Source organism: Diplodia corticola (assembly GCF_001883845.1).
Source record: "Diplodia corticola strain CBS 112549 chromosome Unknown scaffold85, whole genome shotgun sequence".
Taxonomy (NCBI): domain Eukaryota; kingdom Fungi; phylum Ascomycota; class Dothideomycetes; order Botryosphaeriales; family Botryosphaeriaceae; genus Diplodia; species Diplodia corticola.
In genome coordinates this window covers 1-19457 of record NW_017971564.1, presented here as the reverse complement: position 1 = coordinate 19457, position 19457 = coordinate 1, and the positions used below count along the sequence as shown (strand labels likewise).

At 59.9% G+C, this 19457-nt stretch overlaps 6 protein-coding genes across 6 annotated transcripts; 4 read left to right on the top strand and 2 right to left on the bottom strand.

Annotated features, from left to right (window-relative positions):
- Positions 1 to 1270: 1270 nt before the first annotated feature.
- On the top strand, positions 1271 to 2916 carry BKCO1_850006 (mfs monocarboxylate transporter; the record flags this gene model as incomplete). Its single annotated transcript, XM_020279604.1, has 4 exons — positions 1271 to 1492; positions 1595 to 2180; positions 2230 to 2294; positions 2350 to 2916. 4 exons carry the CDS (start codon positions 1271 to 1273, stop codon positions 2914 to 2916), a joined length of 1440 nt encoding a protein of 479 aa, XP_020125556.1.
- Positions 2917 to 3163: 247 nt separating this feature from the next.
- Positions 3164 to 3897, bottom strand: BKCO1_850005 (translocator protein; the record flags this gene model as incomplete). The annotated part of the gene is made up of 4 exons (XM_020279603.1): positions 3164 to 3229; positions 3282 to 3497; positions 3563 to 3732; positions 3786 to 3897. 4 exons carry the CDS (start codon positions 3895 to 3897, stop codon positions 3164 to 3166), a joined length of 564 nt encoding a protein of 187 aa, XP_020125557.1.
- Positions 3898 to 4714: 817 nt separating this feature from the next.
- BKCO1_850004 (arsenite resistance protein ars2) lies at positions 4715 to 7526 on the top strand (the record flags this gene model as incomplete). The annotated part of the gene is made up of 3 exons (XM_020279602.1): positions 4715 to 4728; positions 4846 to 6946; positions 7002 to 7526. The coding sequence occupies 3 exons, from the start codon at positions 4715 to 4717 to the stop codon at positions 7524 to 7526; spliced, it is 2640 nt and encodes an 879-aa protein (XP_020125558.1).
- An 848-nt stretch (positions 7527 to 8374) lies between these two features.
- Positions 8375 to 11832, top strand: BKCO1_850003 (px domain-containing protein; the record flags this gene model as incomplete). Its single annotated transcript, XM_020279597.1, has 9 exons — positions 8375 to 8639; positions 8695 to 8924; positions 8986 to 9294; positions 9350 to 10022; positions 10078 to 10174; positions 10227 to 10710; positions 10773 to 10883; positions 10935 to 11495; positions 11608 to 11832. 9 exons carry the CDS (start codon positions 8375 to 8377, stop codon positions 11830 to 11832), a joined length of 2955 nt encoding a protein of 984 aa, XP_020125559.1.
- A 495-nt stretch (positions 11833 to 12327) lies between these two features.
- Positions 12328 to 13215, bottom strand: BKCO1_850002 (60s ribosomal protein mitochondrial precursor-like protein; the record flags this gene model as incomplete). The annotated part of the gene is made up of 2 exons (XM_020279586.1): positions 12328 to 12569; positions 12786 to 13215. 2 exons carry the CDS (start codon positions 13213 to 13215, stop codon positions 12328 to 12330), a joined length of 672 nt encoding a protein of 223 aa, XP_020125560.1.
- Positions 13216 to 17207: 3992 nt separating this feature from the next.
- Positions 17208 to 18365, top strand: BKCO1_850001 (ccaat-binding transcription factor subunit hapb; the record flags this gene model as incomplete). The annotated part of the gene is made up of 1 exon (XM_020279575.1): positions 17208 to 18365. The coding sequence occupies one exon, from the start codon at positions 17208 to 17210 to the stop codon at positions 18363 to 18365; it is 1158 nt and encodes a 385-aa protein (XP_020125561.1).
- Positions 18366 to 19457: the final 1092 nt, after the last annotated feature.

The window sequence follows — 19457 nt, the reverse complement described above, 5'->3', positions numbered from 1 at the left end:
ACTTGCCTCTCTTCTCCACATTTAATCATTCAAGGCCTTGCTTTGCCCTCCAAACCGCCACCTGGGCCCGCATGCTGCTGCAATATCAGGAAGCAGCAGTACAAACGGGTGAGGCTTCTACATGTGGCAGCCGTGAGCGTGCTGCCTGTCGCCGTCTCGAGGGCCGGGTCTAGTCTAGATCTTCGCATCGAGGGCTTGCGGGATCGTCGTGTCGAGAACGCTGCGGCTGCTGCTCTTGCAGATGATCAGCGCATAGGGAGAGCCAGAACTGCAACAATTATGGATCCCCCCATCCACAACCGACTCATAGCTTATTCATCTTGACATTGTGCTTGGCAATGTCTCCACAAGTCGCCTCTGCCAAATCCCGGCTTGGCCAGGAGATGCTGGCACAGTTCGCTCGTCATCGAACGAAGGAAAGATAGAAAAATCATAATGATAGTAATATCTCGAGACTCGTCATTGCGGAACTCGGGTTGCTCAGGAGGAATCAGTAATATAGGTCCACGCTTCGGAAACCACTATGCTTCATGGATTGTATAAAATTGCCGTCCATTCCTTGTGCAGCGAATGGGAATTGTAAGCGGTACGATGGAAACTGCAGGTCGGCGGACAATTAATGTGGGAAATTTCAGTGGGAGCGCCGGTTGGCATCGTTTTTTCCTCTCGTTCGCCGGCTCCACCGCTTGACCGGAAAATGGCGTACATGCACCCGCGAAGCCGTATGTACATACAAATCTTGCAAGTGGCGGGACCAGTCGCGGTGAAGCAAGCCAAGTCGCGGCGGTACACGGCCCAAGGAGCACCGGGCGGCAAACTAGTGCCCGTACGCGGATCAAACAGGTCGTTCTCGCCGCCAACACGGGTGATCGCTTATCGTGGCCTTCGAGTTCGGAGGGCCTGCTCGGTGCATGAAGGGACGGGCTCGGTGAGTCATCCGCCGGGAACGCATCTCTGAGCACGACGGGCGTATGAGAGGCGCGGAAAAGGATGCACGTCGAAGCTGCCAAAAGCCGAATTCCGATTTGCATCGGCAGCCCAAGCCGATGTCGCCCGCCCACCGCTGTGGCTCTCGTGCTATCAGTACCCACCCGCCGCTCGCTGCACACTTCGCTCTCCTTTTAAAAAAGACGCAGTGTCTCCGCATTCCTGCCCCGCGCCGTCCTGCGCTCCAGACTCGTTTGAACGTTGCCGGCTTGCCCAGAGCCTTTGCCTCCACGGCAACCCGCCAATTTCGGTTGCGTACCTGTCTGCCACCACGCTCTTGACCATGGATATCGCGACTGTGCCCGAGCCCGAGCTGAATCGGGTGGCCACCGAGAAGGGCGAGGATGACAACCGCATCGAGCCCATTCGGACAGTCAAGACACACCAATCCGGGAACCTGCAGCGCACAGCCTCACGCCCGGCAAACGCGCTGCAGCGCTTCATCACCCCCTCGACCTACCGGGAAGAGCCACCGCCCGACGGAGGTCTGAAGGCCTGGCTGCAGGTATGTGTGGCTCGAGCTGTATTTGAGGCAGGCTCCGTCTGAATCTCTCTCTTCGATTTAGCTTCCACCTTGCCGCACCTCCCAGAAAACTGACGATCAAAGGTACTGGCTGGACACCTCACTCTATTTTGCACTTGGGGCTACCTGAACTCGTGGGGGCTGTTCCAAGCCTACTACGTGGCCGAGTACAACCTGCCCGCGTCCACCGTGTCGTGGGTCGTCTCCATCCAGATCTTCATGATCAACTTGCTGGCCGGCTTCTCCGGCCGCCTCTTCGACGCCGGCCACTACCGCCCCACCGTCCTCTGCGGCATGATCTTCGAGGTCATTGCCATCATGATGACCTCCGTCTGCACCCGCTTCTGGCAGGTCTTCCTGGCCCAGGGCGTGTGCGGCGGCCTGGGCATGGGCCTCGTCTGGTGCCCCACCATAAGCTTGATCTCGACCTACTTCGTGAAGCGCCGCGCCGTGGGCCTCGCCTTCTCGCTCGCCGGCTCCAGCACCGGCGGCGTCGTGTTCCCCGTGGTTTTCCAGCAGCTCATGCCGCACCTCGGCTTCGGCTGGACCGTCAGGGTCATGGGCTTCATCGTGCTGGCTCTGTATGCCGTTGTGCTCTCGCTTGCGCGCACCAGGATCAATCCCAGAGAGTCGGGCCCGTTTCTGGACCTTCAGTCCTTCAAAGAACCATGTAAGTCTCGTCAGGCTCGCGAGCAGCAGCCACGCTAACCGACTCGCAGCTTATTCGCTCTTCACCGTGGGAACCTTCCTCATGCTGTGGAGTGTCTACAATGCTTTCTTCTACGTAAGTCGCAAACTCAAGCGTCCGGGAGAGAGCATACCTTTAACTCGTCTCACAGGTAAACTCTTTTGCCCACGAGATTATCCACATTCCTTCCTCCAAGTCCTTGACGCTGCTATACCTCATGAACGGCGTCTCCGTCATCGGCAGAATTGTTCCCGCGCTCTTCGCCGACCGCTTCTTCGGATCCCTCAACACCTTCATCTTCCTGACCGCCATCGCGGGTATCGTCATGCTCTGCTGGACCGCCGTGGACAATCTGGACGGGCTGATGATCTGGGCCGCCTTTTACGGCTTCTTCGGTTCCGGCCTGCAGGGCCTTTTCGGAGCGGCACTGGCAGGGCTGACCACCGACCTGAAGAAGATGGGCGTACGCGTCGGCATGGTGATGAGCATCGGCAGCATCGCCGCGCTGACGGGCAGCCCGCTCGCCGGAGCACTGATCGAGTACAACCACGGAAGCTACCGGGGCATGCAGGTTTTTGGAGGAAGCTGTCTCGTCGGAGCCGCCTTCGTCAATACCCTGGCCGCGCTCGCTGGTGCGGGCTACCTGCAGCGCCGCAAGACTTCGCAAGTCGACTTTGACGCCTCGGCTGCTCAGGAGGACGAGGGCGAGAAACATTGAAGGAAAGCTGCATGTTTGCGGCCCCTGGCAGCGATCGATTATACCCGCGAATAGAATGACTCCAGTTTTTGCATGGCGTTTGGGAACAGGCAGGGAAGAGAAAAAAAATTGCATGCGGACAAGGGTTGGTTGATTAATGGCTTAATCTATAATACACACACTGCTGGATTAAAATCTGTATTGAGAAGTTGGCGTGATATATTCTGTGCGTTCTTGCACCAGTATAGTCGACGAGGTGGCGACGGAACTACTCTGACTTGTCGGTCTTGCCGAGGTCCTTGAAGGACCAGTTGTTGAGGTAGCCAAAGCCAGCCTGTGCGGGGGAGTCAGTACATGGGGGCCATGATGCTCTGACCGAGACTTACGCTCAGGTAGGTGGCGAAGCTCAGCCATGCAAGGTAAGGAGCCATGAGCCAGGCGCTCGTCTCATCAACCCGGCTCCAGGTGTGGGCGAGGTAGCCGACAGTGCCGGTCAAAGCAACAATGTCGATAGTGGCGGCGAGGGGACGGCCAAAGCCAAAGAAGAGAGGCATCCAGATCAAGTTCAGGCCAAGCTGAATGGTGTAGAGAGTTGCGCCTTGCTGTAACGAACGGAAGCGGATCAGCGGGGCATTGGATGCGGGGCAGATATGGAGAGGCTCCGTACCTTGGCCGCATCGATCTTGAGGGGGTCGAGGGCTGTCAGGCCAGCGGCCCAGGCACGGTAGGAAGCATAGCCCATGGCGGCATAGAGGGCAGTCCAGACCGGGCCAAAGAGCCAGGCCGGCGGGCGTCCCTTTGGCCGTTTCAGTTTGTCATAGGTGCTGTCCGTCTGGGCTGGAGCGGGATCAGCGGAAGGCGGCGGCTGGGGCAACGGATGCGCGACATACGGCGTGTGAGGTAGCCAATTCCGGCGCCGGCAACCACGGGCAGCAGAATGGCGGCGGCGGGCCGCTCGAAGACGGCGGCGGGCAGGGTCAGCGCGGGCAGGTAGGTGGTCATGATGTGCTTGTGGTGGTGAGAAGGACAGAGGTGAGGTTTGCGGCAGGTGGTGACGTGAGTGTTTGCGGCGGGCCAATTAATGGTTGCTTGTTCGAGCAAAGCGCCGGGACTGCCCTGGCTGCTACAGCCGGCGCAGGTCAGGGCCAGGCAGGGCCGGCAAGGGCCAGCAGCCTGCCAGCGGCCTGCCAGCACGGGGCCGTGCGCCAAGCCAGCCCTGGAACGCGGCGGGCCCAGTAGCCGCAGCCGCCGGCGCCGGTGCCAGCTGCCCGTTCCCCAGCGGTAGTACGACCCCGATCGTCGCGCGTGAACCTCGCTCTCCTTCACAGCCCGTCACCTCTCCCCCCGTCCTCACCAGCAGCTGCGCCGTCTGCCGTGTGAGCTGCCATCCGTGAGTGTCGCCGTCTTCACCCTTCGACTGGCGTCCTCCGCTGTCGAGAATTGTTGGTTTCCTCTGCCTTCTTCTCCGCTTCTCCCTTGCCCGCGTCGTCTCTCCGCCTCCACCCACGTCGCCTTCTTCATTCCTTCCTCCCATCGAATCCATCTTTGTTGCCGCGCGACCACGCGCCCGCTCCCTTTGTCCATCATCTTCCGAAACCCCTCTTGTCCCGTCTTTCCTTGACCCAGATCTAGACGTGCTTCTCTAACCCGGGCCATGTTGGCAAACAGCTCCGACGATTGCTCTGGTCCCACAACCAAACGCTGTCCCCTGATGGATGCGTTTGGCTGACCGGCCCTGCTGACAATTTGAACCCTCTCTTCCCGTCATCTCTCGCGATCCCTCCAGAACGGCCCAGCCTTGCGACACCCCATAGCCGCCATGGACACTTACGGGTATGTCGCCACGGAACCGGAAGCTGGACTCCCACACCCACCGCCGTCAGTTGTCAATGCTCTCTACTAGCTTTTACGCTTCGCCTCCCCATGCAATCGCTGACACTGCGGACACAGTCGCGATGAGCGCCCTGCGACCGACTCTTATCGCCGAAGATCGCCTGGTATGTGCACATGGCCTTGGGCTGTGGACTCTTCGCTCATTCTCCTTCGCGCAGGTGCCTCGGAAAGACGCGCACGCCCGCCCCGTGAGCGGTCTCGCTCTCCGAAGATCATAGACCGTTACCAGCCCGATCGCTCAGGCAGAGACGACTACTACCGCGGCCGCGATGATCTTCACCGCCGGCGCTCGTCGCCCCCTCCCGTGCAACCGGGCATCGATCGATATGTCCCCGGTCAAGATCCCACCCCGGCTCTCATGACCAATCCTCTTCCGAACCCCTTGACACTCGACTACCAGGTTGGCTTCAACTGGTTCGCCGAATGGTGGAGGATGGAGCAGCTCGTCAAGGAAGAAAAGGAACGCCAGGCCAACGGTGGTCGTCGCCCGGAGCGTCTCAAGGGCGAACGCGAGGCTCGGGAAGAGCGCGGCCTAGAGCGCGAGAAGATCCAGAGTGCATACGATTCCTACAAAGAGAAGCTTCAGGTGCAGATGGCTCGGACTTTCGTTCAACAACACAAAGGCGAAGAATGGTTCAAGGAGCGCTATGACCCTGAGGTAAGAGAGGGCTTCCGCCAACTTCTCAGCGATTTCCGCCGTGGAGTCTACAGCCAGTGGGAGCAAGACTTGGATGCTGGTCGTTTCGACGAGTTCACCTTGGAAGGCATCTACAAGAACGAAAGTAATGGTGCAGGCGGTGTCGTAGAAAAGGAGGAAGGAGAAACCACCGCCGCGAACGAGGTGTTGGGCGTTGGCGATCTCCTTCCTTCCAAAGGCGGAGATATGCGGGATGAGGCTGCCCTTCAGCCCACACTACTCATCAAGACCATCGCTCCGACCGTGAGCAGAGCAAAGATGGAGGCTTTCTGCAAGGAGCACCTCGGTGAGAACGAAGGCGGCTTCAAGTGGTTGAGTCTGAGTGACCCGAACCCTCTCAAGAAGTGCCACCGTATCGGCTGGGTCATTTTGAATCCAGGTGCGGAACAAGCATCAAAGGACGAGCGCGGTGATGGACGGGAGGAGGAAGGCGAGGAGTTCGACATGGCACGGTCTGAGGCGGATGCGCCCATGGTTTCGACTGCTGAGAAGGCGCTTGCCGAGATCAACGGAAAAACGATTCAGGATGAGGTACGCGGCGATTTCACGTGCCACGTAGGAATCCACGAGCCCCCTGCTGCTCCACGCAAAAAGGCACTGTGGGATCTCTTCTCTGCTCCTGAACGTGTTGAGCGCGATCTCCAGCTGGCAATGCGACTAGTGTCTAGGCTGGATGAAGAGCTGGGTCCTAACAACAACAGCTTGAGTAAGATTGAGGAGAGGGTGGAGATGCTCGTGAGCCAAGGCGCCCTGCAACCTCCGGTCACCGCGCCCGGTGCAAAGAAAGAAAAGAAGGAGGAAGACGAAGAGCTCGAGGAGGGAGAAGAGGACGTCAACATGGATGATGATGATGAGGAAGGAGCGTACGATGAGGAGGTTGATGACGAGGAGTTGCTTGTCAAGAAAAAGAAGCTTGATCTCCTGGTGGAATACCTCCGTCGTGTCTTCAGTTTCTGCTTCTTCTGCGTCTTTGAGAGTGATTCAGTCCATGAACTCACTCGCAAGTGCCCGGGCGGCCACCTGCGACGCCCCCGATCCAGTCTGACCACCGCCGCCAAGACGGTTGCCAAAGCCAGTGCCGCAGGGCAGGCGTTCCCGTTGAAAAAGCAGGAATCGACTACGGAAGAAGAATCAGCAGGATCCCCGAGCCAGGAGAAGAGAATGTTCAAGACCAGCGGCAAGAACCAACAACAGCTCCAGAGGGCGTTCAACTGGGTCAAGACCTACGAGGATAAGCTGCTGCAGATCCTTGAGCCTGAAAACGTGGACCTGAAGAAGCTGGGCGGTAAGCCGGTGGAAGAGGCAATGGAAGACGAACTCATCAAGTACGTCAAGCAAGAAGACGAGGCGAAGTACCGGTGCAAGGTTCCCGAGTGCACCAAGCTTTTCAAGGGCCAGCCTTTCTGGAGGAAGCACGTGGAAAAGAGACACCCAGAATTCTACGAGAAGGTCCAGTCCGAGGTTAGTTTGCCCCATGGTCGGAGTAGACATGTTTTGTCACTAACCAAAGGAATAGGTGGAAATGGTAAACCGCTACGTGCTAGACCCGGCGCACATTGCTCCCTCGCGTAGCGACGCAAACAGCAACGGCCACTTCCCTCTGCACAACAACGTGCCGACGGGCACGCCCCGCGGATTCAACCTGGCGAGCATGCCGTTCGGATTCCCTGGAATGGCGCCAAACCAAGCAGCATTCTCGGCGCTGTTTGGGCAACAGGGCATGGCCAACGGCTACGGCGCGTTTGGCGACGACGACCGGCACGCGGCCGGGCCGATGCGGCGGGGAAACGTGGGGTCTCGGTATGGCAGTCGGGCAGCGGGCCCGTACGATCGACAGCAAAAGGACACACGCAACATGCGGTGGAACGGCGGGTCTGGGCGGCTGACGCCGCCGCGGGGAGGCACTGGACGGGCTGGCGCAGGGGCTCGGTATACGGACGGAGGGGCAGTGGGCCCGCGCGAGGCAGTGCAGGGGAGGAGCCTCAAGAGCTACGAGGACCTGGACGCGGCAGGCGGCAGCGTCGGCGAGCTCAACTACTGAGGGCTTGGCGCTTGTGGAAAGGCGCCGGGCACTCGGGGCGGCGATTTTGGGCGTCAGCGGCGACAGGGTTGATTGATTCCGTGCGTTTGTCTAGTTCAAGCTTAGGTCTCAGGTTACGGTGGGCAAAAGGGCGGCAGGCTCTGGATAGCAGCATAATGCGAATGAACATTTGAAGTCGGGTGGCGTTTGCTGGCAGGTGCCGCTTGGGGGCCAAGCTTTGCGGTTGTGGGGATCGTCGTGAGGGCGTGCTTGGGGCCCTTGGGGCCCTTGGGCAGGCGGACTGTGGCTCACCAGCGCTGACCAGTGCTGAGTGCTGCAGGCTGCGCGTGACGACCGGGCCCAGCAGTTGGACGCGCGCCAGGACGCAGGACGCGGCCGCGACGGGCTTGGGCGGCCTGGCCCTAGGACTGGGTGGGCTTGGAGCTTGCGTACTCAATTAGCCCACACAGCCTCAGGCTGCACGCCGCGCCGCTGCGGCGCCCGGGCGCTGTGCCGGTGACCCGTCGTCATCGCAAACACCTGCCCAGACCTGCTCCTGCAGCCAGCAGCCCGCAGCCCGCAGTCCGCTCTTTCCTCACCACCTTGCCCTCTTTACGCGCCGTGGCCTGCCCCTCGCCCGCGCCTCCGTCGCCCGCGGCCGCTGACCCGTGTTGTCTCGCTAAGTTCGCTCTCTCATTCGCGCTGCGCTCTTTGTCGTCGTCCGCAGCAGCCTCCGGCCCACAGATCGCTGCGCTGCCCTTGAGCCTGCGACACGAGCCGCTGCCATAGTCCCTGCGGCAGGGCTGTTCTTAAAATACCAGAAAGCGCCCGCAATCCTCGCCCTCCATCCTGCCTCCCGCTGTCCTGCCATGGCTGAACAGACGCCGCCTGCGAACCCCGCCAATGGGCCCCCAAGAATCGAGGCCACCTCCCCCGCCGAATTCCCCAAGCCCAACCGCAGCAACACGGTCGACACCACCGACGATGTCTTCTTCGAGGCGGCAGAGGAGCCCGACGAGTCTCCGCGCATGGAGCGCCTTACTCTTGCGAGGTCAACTGCATCCTACATGTCCAAGCTCTCAACCAACTCGGTCCCCCCTGCGGGGTCAATTCTCACTGGCAAGCAAGAGCATTGTAGGCATCCTCCCGCCCTTTCTACCGTCGCGCTGCCGTGCTGACCTGGCTGTAGATCTGAAACGCGAGCTTGTTTCCCAACAGACCAGGTTCGAGATCACCGAGCTGTCGTCACCCACCGCCCTCCAGAGATTCGGTGCCCCCTTCAGATCCGACGCCGGCGAGGTATCCCCTAGAGACTCGGAGCTTCCGCTGCTGCGGTACATGTTCGTGCACCATGTCCGGAATTTCCCGTTCCTCGACCAGGCCAGGGAGAAGGAGTTCTGGCAGGACAAGCTACAAGTGGTCAGTTTGAAGAATCCGGTCGGTGCTCGTCGAGTGCTGACGTCAATGCAACGCTGTGCAGTTTCTCGAGTCGTTTGCGAACAAGCACATTTCCGGGTCTGAGGATCGGCTGGAGGAGACTAAGCGTAGGAAGCTTGCCGCAAAGGCTGAGAAGCTTGTGGAGCTCATGATGGTCTCGGGCATACCCACTGCGTCCGGTTATGAGGAGAGAATACGCTTCTCCGAGATGGAGGTAGTGGACAGGGGCGCGGACGAGAACGGACTGGTGGTCAACAAGCCTCAGGGCCACCCCATCAATGGTTGGGATGTCAACGTTGCAGGAGTGCACACCATCTCAGTCAAGCGGCACGTCCGCTACCATACCCACGCCGTAAGTCCAATCAACACTCATGGTCCAATCGCGCACTACCAACACCCCGCTCTAGGAATACATTCTGCGCGTTCAACGACACGACCATTCTGAGGTTTATGTGGGGCGGAAGTGGTCCGATTTTGTTGATCTGCACAAGAGAATCAGACTCGAGCTTCCCGGCAAGGTCCTTCCTCCACTTCCTAGACGAAACAAGAAGAATTCATATCTCAGCGCCGGCGCCGACGACGATGGAGATACAGATTCGCTCTCTTCCGTGTCTACCCAAGATGTCCAAAATGCTCCCTACGGCGGTGATAATGTATCAGACAGTGGCGGCGGAAGTGGCGGCGGACTTCGGAGCTACCTTCCACTACCAGGAGCCAGCCACAGACGCAATACTTCCAAATCGTCTCTTTCGAGCTCACCTTCGCGCAGACCTTCGGGCGAGGGCTTTATGTTCCAGCGACAACACGTCCTTTACAGAGAAGAGCAACGCGTGTCGCTCAGGGCATTCCTCCGCACTTTCCTCAAGAACGAAACAATCGCCAATTCGAAAGCCATGGCTGAGTTCCTGACCGGAAACGTTGTCACTCTGAACGAAGAAGAGATGGAGGACATTGAGCGCCGCAAAGAGATGGACGAGAAGCGTGTAGAAGAGCAGAAGAAGTTCTACGAGATCGCTCGCGCAAGGGCCGCAGAACTCGATGTGCACATGGAAAAGTTCAGGAGGGAGATTGTTGAAGCAAGTGGGTATTGCGGATCGTTTGTGATTTCTATGCACACACTAACGTTTGGCTGTAGACGGACTGTCGCATTTGTTCCAAGAAATTCGCGTAAAGAACAGGATCTCAGAGCTCAAGCCAGAGTACCAGAAATTTGCCGAATGGTGCAGGATAGAGTTTGTACCTCGCTCTCCTCTGCAGCCACTTCAATACTAACAAAACACCTAGGGTTGCTGCCACAATCTACCATCTTTTCCTTGCCGAGGACAACTCCCCCGACCTGTTCGCTCAACTCAAGAGAATCCACTCCATGGTTCCCTACACCGTCATGAAGAACGTCATTCGCATCGCCAACCCTGCTGCTGTTATGAGCGGAGTGTTGGACCTGTTCTTAGCACAACCGTTCGGCTCACGGTCATTGCTGCAGCGCATTTTCGGCATGGCCATCAATGATGGAGTCAACGCCGTTCAAAAGACGATCGATAACTTGAGCTCCACGAAGATCAAGGACCCCGTGCTTTGCGAGAAGATCAGGGCTTTCACGAACTCGGACGAAGCGGTCAAAGGAATCATACGTCAACAAGCAGAAACGGAGCAGGTCGACATCCTCGTTGCTATTCTCCGATCCGATTTCTTCGAGCCGACTCTTTCTGAGGAGCAAATCGGAGCTGTTTTCAACGCATATGTGGCGTGGAACAATGCAGTGGAGAATGTAAGAGTTTATACGCGTGCCAAAGGTTAAGAGAACGACGATAGGCTGACCTGATGTTTTAGGTCGACGTGGAAATGCGCCAAGGCGCGGAGCAATTCGCGCATCTCAAGCAGCTCTTGAAGCTCAGCCTACGGCAAAGAGATAAGAAGATGATGCTCGAAATCATCGAAGAGGTAGGCCTCCACTGGTTTGCGTTTCGTTGAGATGTCGCTGACAGATGATAGCCGACGACGCTGCAACTTTTCCGCGATCTGTTTACGATCTTCTACGAGCCTCTCGTTAGAGTGTACAAGTCTGCGAACGTCTACAGCAGTATCACAGACTTCGCCGTCTTCGTGGATGATATTATCCGTACGGTGGAAGCAGCCCAGCGCGCCGACATCTCCGCCGATCCCAACCAGACTGTGCAGGCGTTCATCGACCTCTGCGCTAGGCACGAAGACAACCTCTACAAATTCATCCACGAGGTCCATATCCACGACAATGGACTGTTCGACCAGCTCATGGGTTGGATCGAGGGCATTCTAGAGTTTCTCAGAAAGGGGCCTCCTGGAGGTGGAAAGCTCGACATGAATGGACTGTTCCAAGCGGGTCTCGACTCCGGCATGATCGACAGACGAATTGCCGTCCGAGAGATCAATTCCTTGATCAAGTGGCAGACAGCTCGCAAGAAGTGGCATTCAGACAAGACAAGGCAAAAGATGGCACAGGGAGGCGACGACGGCGGAGATATGGTCGGCATGGGTATCGGAGGCTTCACGACCAGCGATTTCGGCCTGCATGCGGTAAGTAATCCGCAGCATTTTGGTCACGCGATCAATAAAAAACCACCTGGGGCAGCGAAAAAAAAAAGCGAATGCGGATATCGGCTAACGTTTGCAATTTCGATTGTGGTAGGACGACCTTGTGGATCTCAATATCGAGGACGAAGACGACGATCCGGACTCGCTCGACGAGTCGGACGATGACGCGGACCCGATAGTTGCCGAGCGGCATCGCCGACTCAGGAGGAGGGAACAGCTGAAGAGCACCGCAGGCGAACCGCAGAAGCCGCCAATCACCGAGCTCAGAAAGCTGCACCCGTCGTTCCTCAGCATGCTCCGCGACGTCCTTGCAGAGTAAGCTGACGTTTTCTTCTTCTTGTTTCACACTTCGGGATCTGGGTCACTCGGGGGGATCATCAAAAGACGTGCGGGGATTTAATTTTTGGGAGGCGTTTGGCCCCGGATTTCGTGTCGCTCTGATGAGCATTTTCAAGGAGGGGGTGGGTGTGTAGCTCCGGGACCGCGTTGTGACCCGGGTGGTCAAGGTTTTGAGGTAACTCGAAAAGGGAATGATTCCAGTGGACTGCCTGGAATGTTTGTTGCCAGGAAGCCAGTGTGCAGAGACCAATTGTGCGTGAGAAACAGAGATTAGAGATGCATGGCGCCCTTGCGCCTTTGTTTTCCATCTTTGCGTTCGTCTCTTGGACTTCTTCCAGTGATGCGTACATGTAGACAAGAAAAAAAAAAAAAAGACGTCGATATACCCCAGTTGCGCCGCTGCACACATGTACCCACCCAAACACATACACACATAAACGCGCGCGCGCACCGCTTCCTTGCATCTTTTCTCCCCTTAGCCCATAGCCTTGAGGAAGTTGGCCTCCTTGATCTGCTTTCTCCGATGCGTACGCATGGCCTTGGTGAGGTCTTCGCGCGCCCTGTCCGCGGCCAGGCTGCCCTGGGCGCTGCCGTCGCCGGCGGGGAGGTCGATGGTTTGCTCGTAGACGGGGATCTTGGGCGCGAGCAGCTCCGGGTTGAGCATGGCCTGCTTGCGCAAACGCTTGGCGGCTAGACGGCGCTGCTTCTTGGATTTCGCTGTTGAGGGGGGGTTGCAGTTAGAAAACAGAAAAAAAAAAAGTGTCGCAACAAAATGACAACCACTTTGCTATCTTCTCCTTCTCTTTGTAGATGACAGGTGGGAAGCAGAGAAGAGAGAGGAGACTACGGGATAGGGAAAATGTGGGATGCAAGAGAAAAGTAAAAGAAAGTTGATGAGAAAAGAGAGACAGAGAGAGAGAGAGAAGAACTCACAGAACAAGTCGCCCTCGTCCGTCTCCTCTTTGCTGGCACCCTCGTCACCCAGCACCGTCCACAGCCAGGGCGGGTACTCGGCGTCCTCCATGGCGACCGGGTCCGTCTTGTTCTTGAAGAAGTTCAACCCCCGGAGCGGCGTGCCGGCGGGGACGGAGCTCTGCACGAGGACAGCAGGAGTGGATGCGGGCTTGTTGGGGACGGCGCCCGCGGGCGAGGGCGTCAGCGGAGTGCTGAACGGCTGCGCGGCTGAGGTCGATGTCGCTGGCGGCGCGGGGGAGGCGGAGCGCGCGGCGTCGGTGGAGGGAGCCTTGGCGGACGCGGTGCGCGTGGTGGTGAAGGTGCGGACGGCAGAGGTGGTGGTGGTGGTGGAGGAGGAGGAGCGGAGGCCACGCGTGCCGGCGCGCAGGAGGCAGCGCGGGCAGATCATGGTAGTGGCGAGCTGTTGCGGGAGGGCGAGAGGCTGGTTGGCGTGTCGTTGCGATTCAATGCCTCTCTTCGAAGCCAAGCAAGCTCGCTCAATTGCCTTTGCGATTGCGGGTCTTCGCCGACGGAGGATCGACTTTCTGTCGGCGAATTGGTTGTTCCGTGTTCGAGGCTCGGCTGAGTCCCGGGCGGCTTCTACGTAGGTAGGAGCAGAATGGAACTCGTGACTGCTTACTCATCTCTCCGCAGGAAATGGCAGGGCGAGATCACAGCATACACCCACGTGGTATGACCATGGGGACGGCATTTTGATGATTGGCTGGACGTCGGGAGGAGCGCATGGGGAAATGCTTGGAGGCGGCGGTGCGCCTCGCCACAAATTGCGCTTTACGGACTCCCGGGGGTTGCGCGACAGCAATAGCGAGACTTATCAAACATAATTTACGTCGGGGAGACGGTGCAGCCTGGTTAGAGTTACATTGACGGGGCTGCGTGTTGGGCAGCGGCGGCGGCGCGTGTCACCTGCACGTCATGGCAGCTGTTGCTCCGATGCAACACTTGGACGACGTGGGAAAATGCTGGAAGTGTGTTTGTTTGAGAGCGTCCCAGGGGCGTGAGACGGCGGCGCGGGTTTGCCCGCGCGGGCTAGGCTGGTCGTGGTCCGGATATACGGAGCAGCGTCCAGCATGTGCTGACCTCATTTCATCCGGATCAACAGGCGCGGGCAGATTCACCCGCGAGAACGAGGGCTGGCCGGCTTCTAGAATGAGGGGTAGATCCCGGGTGGAGCATTTGTCGTCGTGGGGACGATAAGATGGGGAGTTTTAACTTCGACGCCGCCATCCGCGGCCCGCCATCTACGTCGACACCCGCCCGTCTCGCTGGCGCTTGCGTAGCTGACGGCGCTGCACCCGGATGGCTCCCACCCCCTCGACGTAACCTGAGCTATTAATGCCCTGCCCGCCCTGCCCGCGCTGGCGGCGACGGGTGACGACCGATCGCCGGGCGTGCAGCCAGCCTCCAAGGAGAGGCTGCTTAAGCGACCTCGGAGCGATCCTGCTGCTCGCGCTGCCTTTATCCATACCGCACGCATGAAGCGCGCCCGTGGTCAGACCATCCTGAGACGGCCTTGGAGGTGTCGGCGTGCCACCAGGAGCGCATGCCCATGCGTGCTGCGGCCCGTCAGCACGCAGCGCTCGCTTGCTCACGCCCGCCCAGGCAGCCCAGGCAGCGCGTCGGGAGCGCCGGTCACATGACGTGCCGGCTACCAGGGTTTCATTGCGTAGCAGTGGGTGCAGGCGCCGGACGCTACCATGGCCCAGCGGGCGGAAGCGCCGTGACGACGGTTGCGCTGGCGCTGCTGTCGTGCATTGGCCTTGTCGGACATGTTCCTTGAATCTGAGGGTGGTGGAATCCTCCCCACGGCTCGAGCGCGGGCGGGCGCTTCGCAGGCGGGCGGGCAGGCGGGCAGGCAGGCAAACAGGCAGGGCTGGCGATCGGCGTGGCAGGGCTGCGCGCGAGGCCAGTTCGCTTAATACTGCATCGGGCTCGAGGTCGTCGGAGCTCTGGTCTGGCTGGCTGCTTTTGCTCACAGATATGCGGTGCGCCCACGTCCGGACGGACGCTTCAACTGCCCTTCTCTCGTGCAATGCGAAGCGGGCCGCCCCCGTCGGTGCTGGAACAAGGCGGCGCCGGCAAGCAGCATCAGCAGCATCAGCGCGGCGGCGGTGACGCACCGCGCAAAAGCGGGCGAGCCGCGGGCGCTACGGCTCAGCGCGCTGAAACGCGCGCCCTCACACGGGCTGCGCGGGGGAGACGGCCAATTGCGGTGCGATGGCGTGGAGGCGCGCTCGTGGTTCGCATGCGCTGGACGACGGCTGTGTGACGTTCGGGAAACGGGCACCCGCTGTCGCCCGCAACGTGCAATCTTGCGCAGGACCCGCGACGCCGCCGTCGAGCTGTTCCTGCAGCGAGCCCACCAGCCAGGCGGCGGGCAGGCCGGTGGCGAGCGCGTCGCGTCGCCCTGGTGCGCAGTGGCCGCCGGGTGCCGGGCGACGGGCAAGATGGCTGGGAACGAACCGGCGCGGCGCGACACGTCAGAAGCAACGCCGGCGATCGCGCGCGGCGAGCAGAGGGGGGCAGCTTCACGGGCGGCGGCGAGGCTCGAAGCACGAGGATGCGCGGACGGGCGCCTTCAGCACCGCGGCACCGCGGGCAACGTTTGGGGGGGGCGGCATCGTCAGCAGTGAGCCAGCTCTTTGGGCGGGCTTGGGCCGGCGTCTGCCGCTGGCGCAGTTTTTGTGTCAGCCCGAGCTCGAGTGAAAAGCTCGCGGCTCGCCGCCTCCACAGGCTCTTCCTTTTCATTCGTTCATTCGCCCGCGCTTCACCAATCGGCCTCGCAGTCCTATTTATCGCTGTCCCATCAGACCTGGCCCAGCAACTGCGAAGCAGTGCTCGTCCGCTGGCCTACCACGCGCCTGAGCCACACACTACCCGCGCACCGCCGACCACGGGAGCCTGAGCTACGCGTGCACGCGTCGCCGACGAGCTGCCCGCCCTCGAGCCCGCCGCCTCACCACCATCAAATCTCGTGACCCGACGTCGCCGTCCCCGACAGCTTGGTAGGTTGTGTCTTGGTTTTCTCGCTCTCTCCACTCGCTGCGCCTATCATCCGCCCAAACATCCCGGCTGGCGCAGCCAGCACCCGCCCCAGTCTCCCACCTTCCACCACCTCCCCCAGTCTGCCGCACCGAGTCCGTCGAGCACTGCACTGCGCTGCGCTGCGCTGCGCTGCACTGCGCAGTCTGCCGCAGACCAGCCGCGTGCGCTGCGCGGCGGCCCGCGCTGCTTGCCCAGGGCGAGTCTGCCTGCCACCGGCTGGCGCGCCGCCCCGGGCCTCGGTAGCCTGGCCTCCGCACCCGCTCTGCGCTGTTGACGCGTGCGCGACCTCGTTCTCGTCGCCGCCCTCGCTCCAGACACGACCAGCCACGGCTCCTGCTGCCGCCGCCGCCGCTGCTGCTGCTGCCGCTGCTGCTGCGCGCGCGCGTGTAAGCCGACAACGTCACCTGGCAGCGGCGCAGTCCAAGTTGCTTGCGACAGCCGACGTGGATCGCCCGGGTTGAGCTGATTAGCACGGTACGGCTATGCTGCATGCATTGCCAACGCATCACCTCCAATCGACCTCCGGCCAGCGCACGCCCACCTCGACCCCTCCCCCAATTGATCTCCCGCAATCTACGTCGCGCATCGTGCTAACAGAACATCATCGTGCTAGCTACTCGTTTGGCAGAGCTTAATCCCTCTCCACACGGCCCCGAGGAGTCGACCGTCTTCCCCGGTCCAGAGCGCACCGCCGCACCCACCCGGCCGTTGAACGCTCTGATCGCGGCTTAGGCCCGTCATCAGCTTGCCCTGTCCAGCCTGCGCCTGCGCATCCCCCGGGATCCGCCTCATCCTGACCGTGGCCACCCAATTGACAACGCATACCTGCCCGTGACGTGACTCAGGCCTGCTTGCGCTGCCCTCGACTTCAAGACCGCCCGATATCTAGCGGGCGCCCAACAAGGGACATCGAGGCTCTCTCAAATCCTCTAACTGCGGTCCGCGCGCAAGTCGAAGATCATCGACGCTTTGGCACCATCACGCCCTCAACAGGTACGTGAACCGCGCTTTTCGCCGTGTCGGGCTTGATTGGACCGAGGGACCACGCGCTGACCACTTTCAGCACCATTCCTTCGCCACTAATTGCGCTGCCTCGATCCCCGTCGCGCCATCCCAGCCTCCAGGCACCACTGTCTGCGGAAGGCGCAATACCACGCCCTCCAATCGCTGCGCTGTGCTCGCTGCGCCGCCCGTCACTTGGCCCGGTCACCAGCTCCACGACATACGCGACAGCCGCAACACAGGCTAGCGCCGCGTCCGCCGCGGTAGACCTCAAGACGCGCGCGTCCGCAAGATTGTTGCCATAGAGCCGCCGAGTCCCCCAAGACCGCACTCATGATGGAGTACGCGCAGTATCAGCAGCCTCACCACCCCCACAACCATGCCCAATCGCACCTGCAGAATGCCTACTCGACGCCCTCGCAGTCGGCTGCCCAGGGAACCATAACCTCGCCGAACCAGCAGACGCAGATGCACCAGCAGCACAACCAGACGTCGCCCATCCTACCCTCGCAGACGAACCCCTACTCGCAGCAAGGCACGCCCAATGCCGCAGGCCACCAGGTGCAACCGATGGGATATCCCTCGGCCGCGGGTTACGGTGTGAATATGCACCAACAGTACGGCATGTCGGCCTCCCAGGCAGCCGCCGCAATGGCGACTGCGGCAGCGGCAGGCCCGGGCTACTTCCCCATGGGCGACGGCGGCATGCAAGGGCAGCTGAGCCAGGACCCGCGCGCTTCGCCTAGGATAGGAGCGGGTGCTCAGGTCAAGCCAGACCCGCGAGGACCCCGCTCGCCGCCACAGGTCTCCAACAACATGAGCGGCCAGACTGCCATTCCACCGCAGGTTCAGCTGCAGCAGAGCCTACCGCGCCGCATGAGCCAGCAGATTACTAGCCCCGCCATGCCGCAACAGCCTCAGCAGTCGATGAACCCGGCTGCAAGCAGGCCCTCGGCGCCGCCGCAACTTCCCCCGCAAGCGCCTGCAGTCCAGCAACACCAATCGTCTCCGGATCTCGGTTCAGGCGCAGCAGAAGAATCGCCGCTTTACGTCAACGCCAAGCAATTCCATCGCATCTTGAAGAGGCGCATGGCGCGTCAAAAGCTCGAGGAAGCTCTGCGCCTGACTTCGAAGGGTCGCAAGCCGTATCTGCACGAATCGCGTCACAACCATGCCATGCGCCGTCCTCGAGGACCCGGAGGACGCTTCCTGACGGCTGACGAGGTTGCTGCGATGGAGAAGTCGAAGCACTCGGGTGAGAACGGCGAAGTGGACGACGGGGTGGACAAGGAAAACGCCGGTACGCCTGCAAAGTCCCTCCAGTCTGGCCCCACTGGCTCGGCTAAGAGAAAGCTTGGTTCCCACGCTCAGCCGTTGCCCACCATTAAGAAGGCCAAGACCGGCAATCTTCCCGTTCAGCGGCCCAGCACGAGCGGTGACGAGAACAGCGAGGATGACCTCGAGGATGAAATTGACGATGACGACGGTTGAATGCCTTGGACTCGGTGCCGCGCTGTGCCTTTTGAGCTCACCATGGATTCGCTTGTTCAAGTGTTCTCTTTAGCGTGACTGAGGCTGTTCAGTTTGCAGGTTGCGAGCTCTGATGTCATTCAGCCTTCACAGCCCTTTTTCTCAGCTCCCCTTAGGTTTCGGTTGGTTCGGGTTACGAGTCACGATAAGCAAGCGTGCTATTTTTCTCCGTTCAGAGGGCGATTGTGTTCGCCTGTCGATGATTAGCCTCAGATTGTGCTCAGGCCCAACGGTCTGTTTCACCCCTATCTCTACCATTCTGCTTTACACGCACCTGTTCCCCACTCGCTGGAGCAGTGCATCACGAATCTTTTTATTTTTAAATATTGGCACATATCGTCAGGCACAAGGGGGAGCAAACGGACATGGAACTTTCATAGATGGAAACTCCGTCACCGGACACAGAAGGGCGACTGGCGCCGTTCCCTATACCCCCTATTACCACTTCTGTGGGTTTCTACTTCACCTTCACTTCCTCTGCATTGCGCCGGTTTCATGTGGATCGACGGATGGGGTTGGATCGCTTTTTATATTCCCCTTTATTTCCTGGCACCAAGATTGTTGTCGCTTGATGACTCTTAGCGGTATTTTGGCTTCCAATCTCAGCTTGGCAACGTGGCTATATGTGGGCACGGCATGGACGAGGTACATCACAGAGGGAGGACGTTGTATTATAAAAAAAGACAGTGCCGAGCCATTGAGCTCTTGCGCAAACGCTCTCCCATGAAAGAGAAATAGGCAAATGAATTGACATCTATGTGACTGCAGAGGAGTTTGGCTTGGAACGATCTGAGCCGTAAGACGTCCACGTTTGAACCGACCAGCCGTTCCACCGCGTGGGGGGCACGCCCCATGGTGATAATGCGGCGAAGCTAAGTAGTACGACGGGCACGTGGTGGATGTATACACCGGACGGATGACCTTTGTGCAACAAGGGAACCTCGTCTAACGCGAATCAACATCAAACGGGCGACCAACAACGGCCGACCATTCCGAAAGCCTCCTGCCAGGCTTTATTATTGGCAATAAACTCATCATACCCACGCCCCCCCC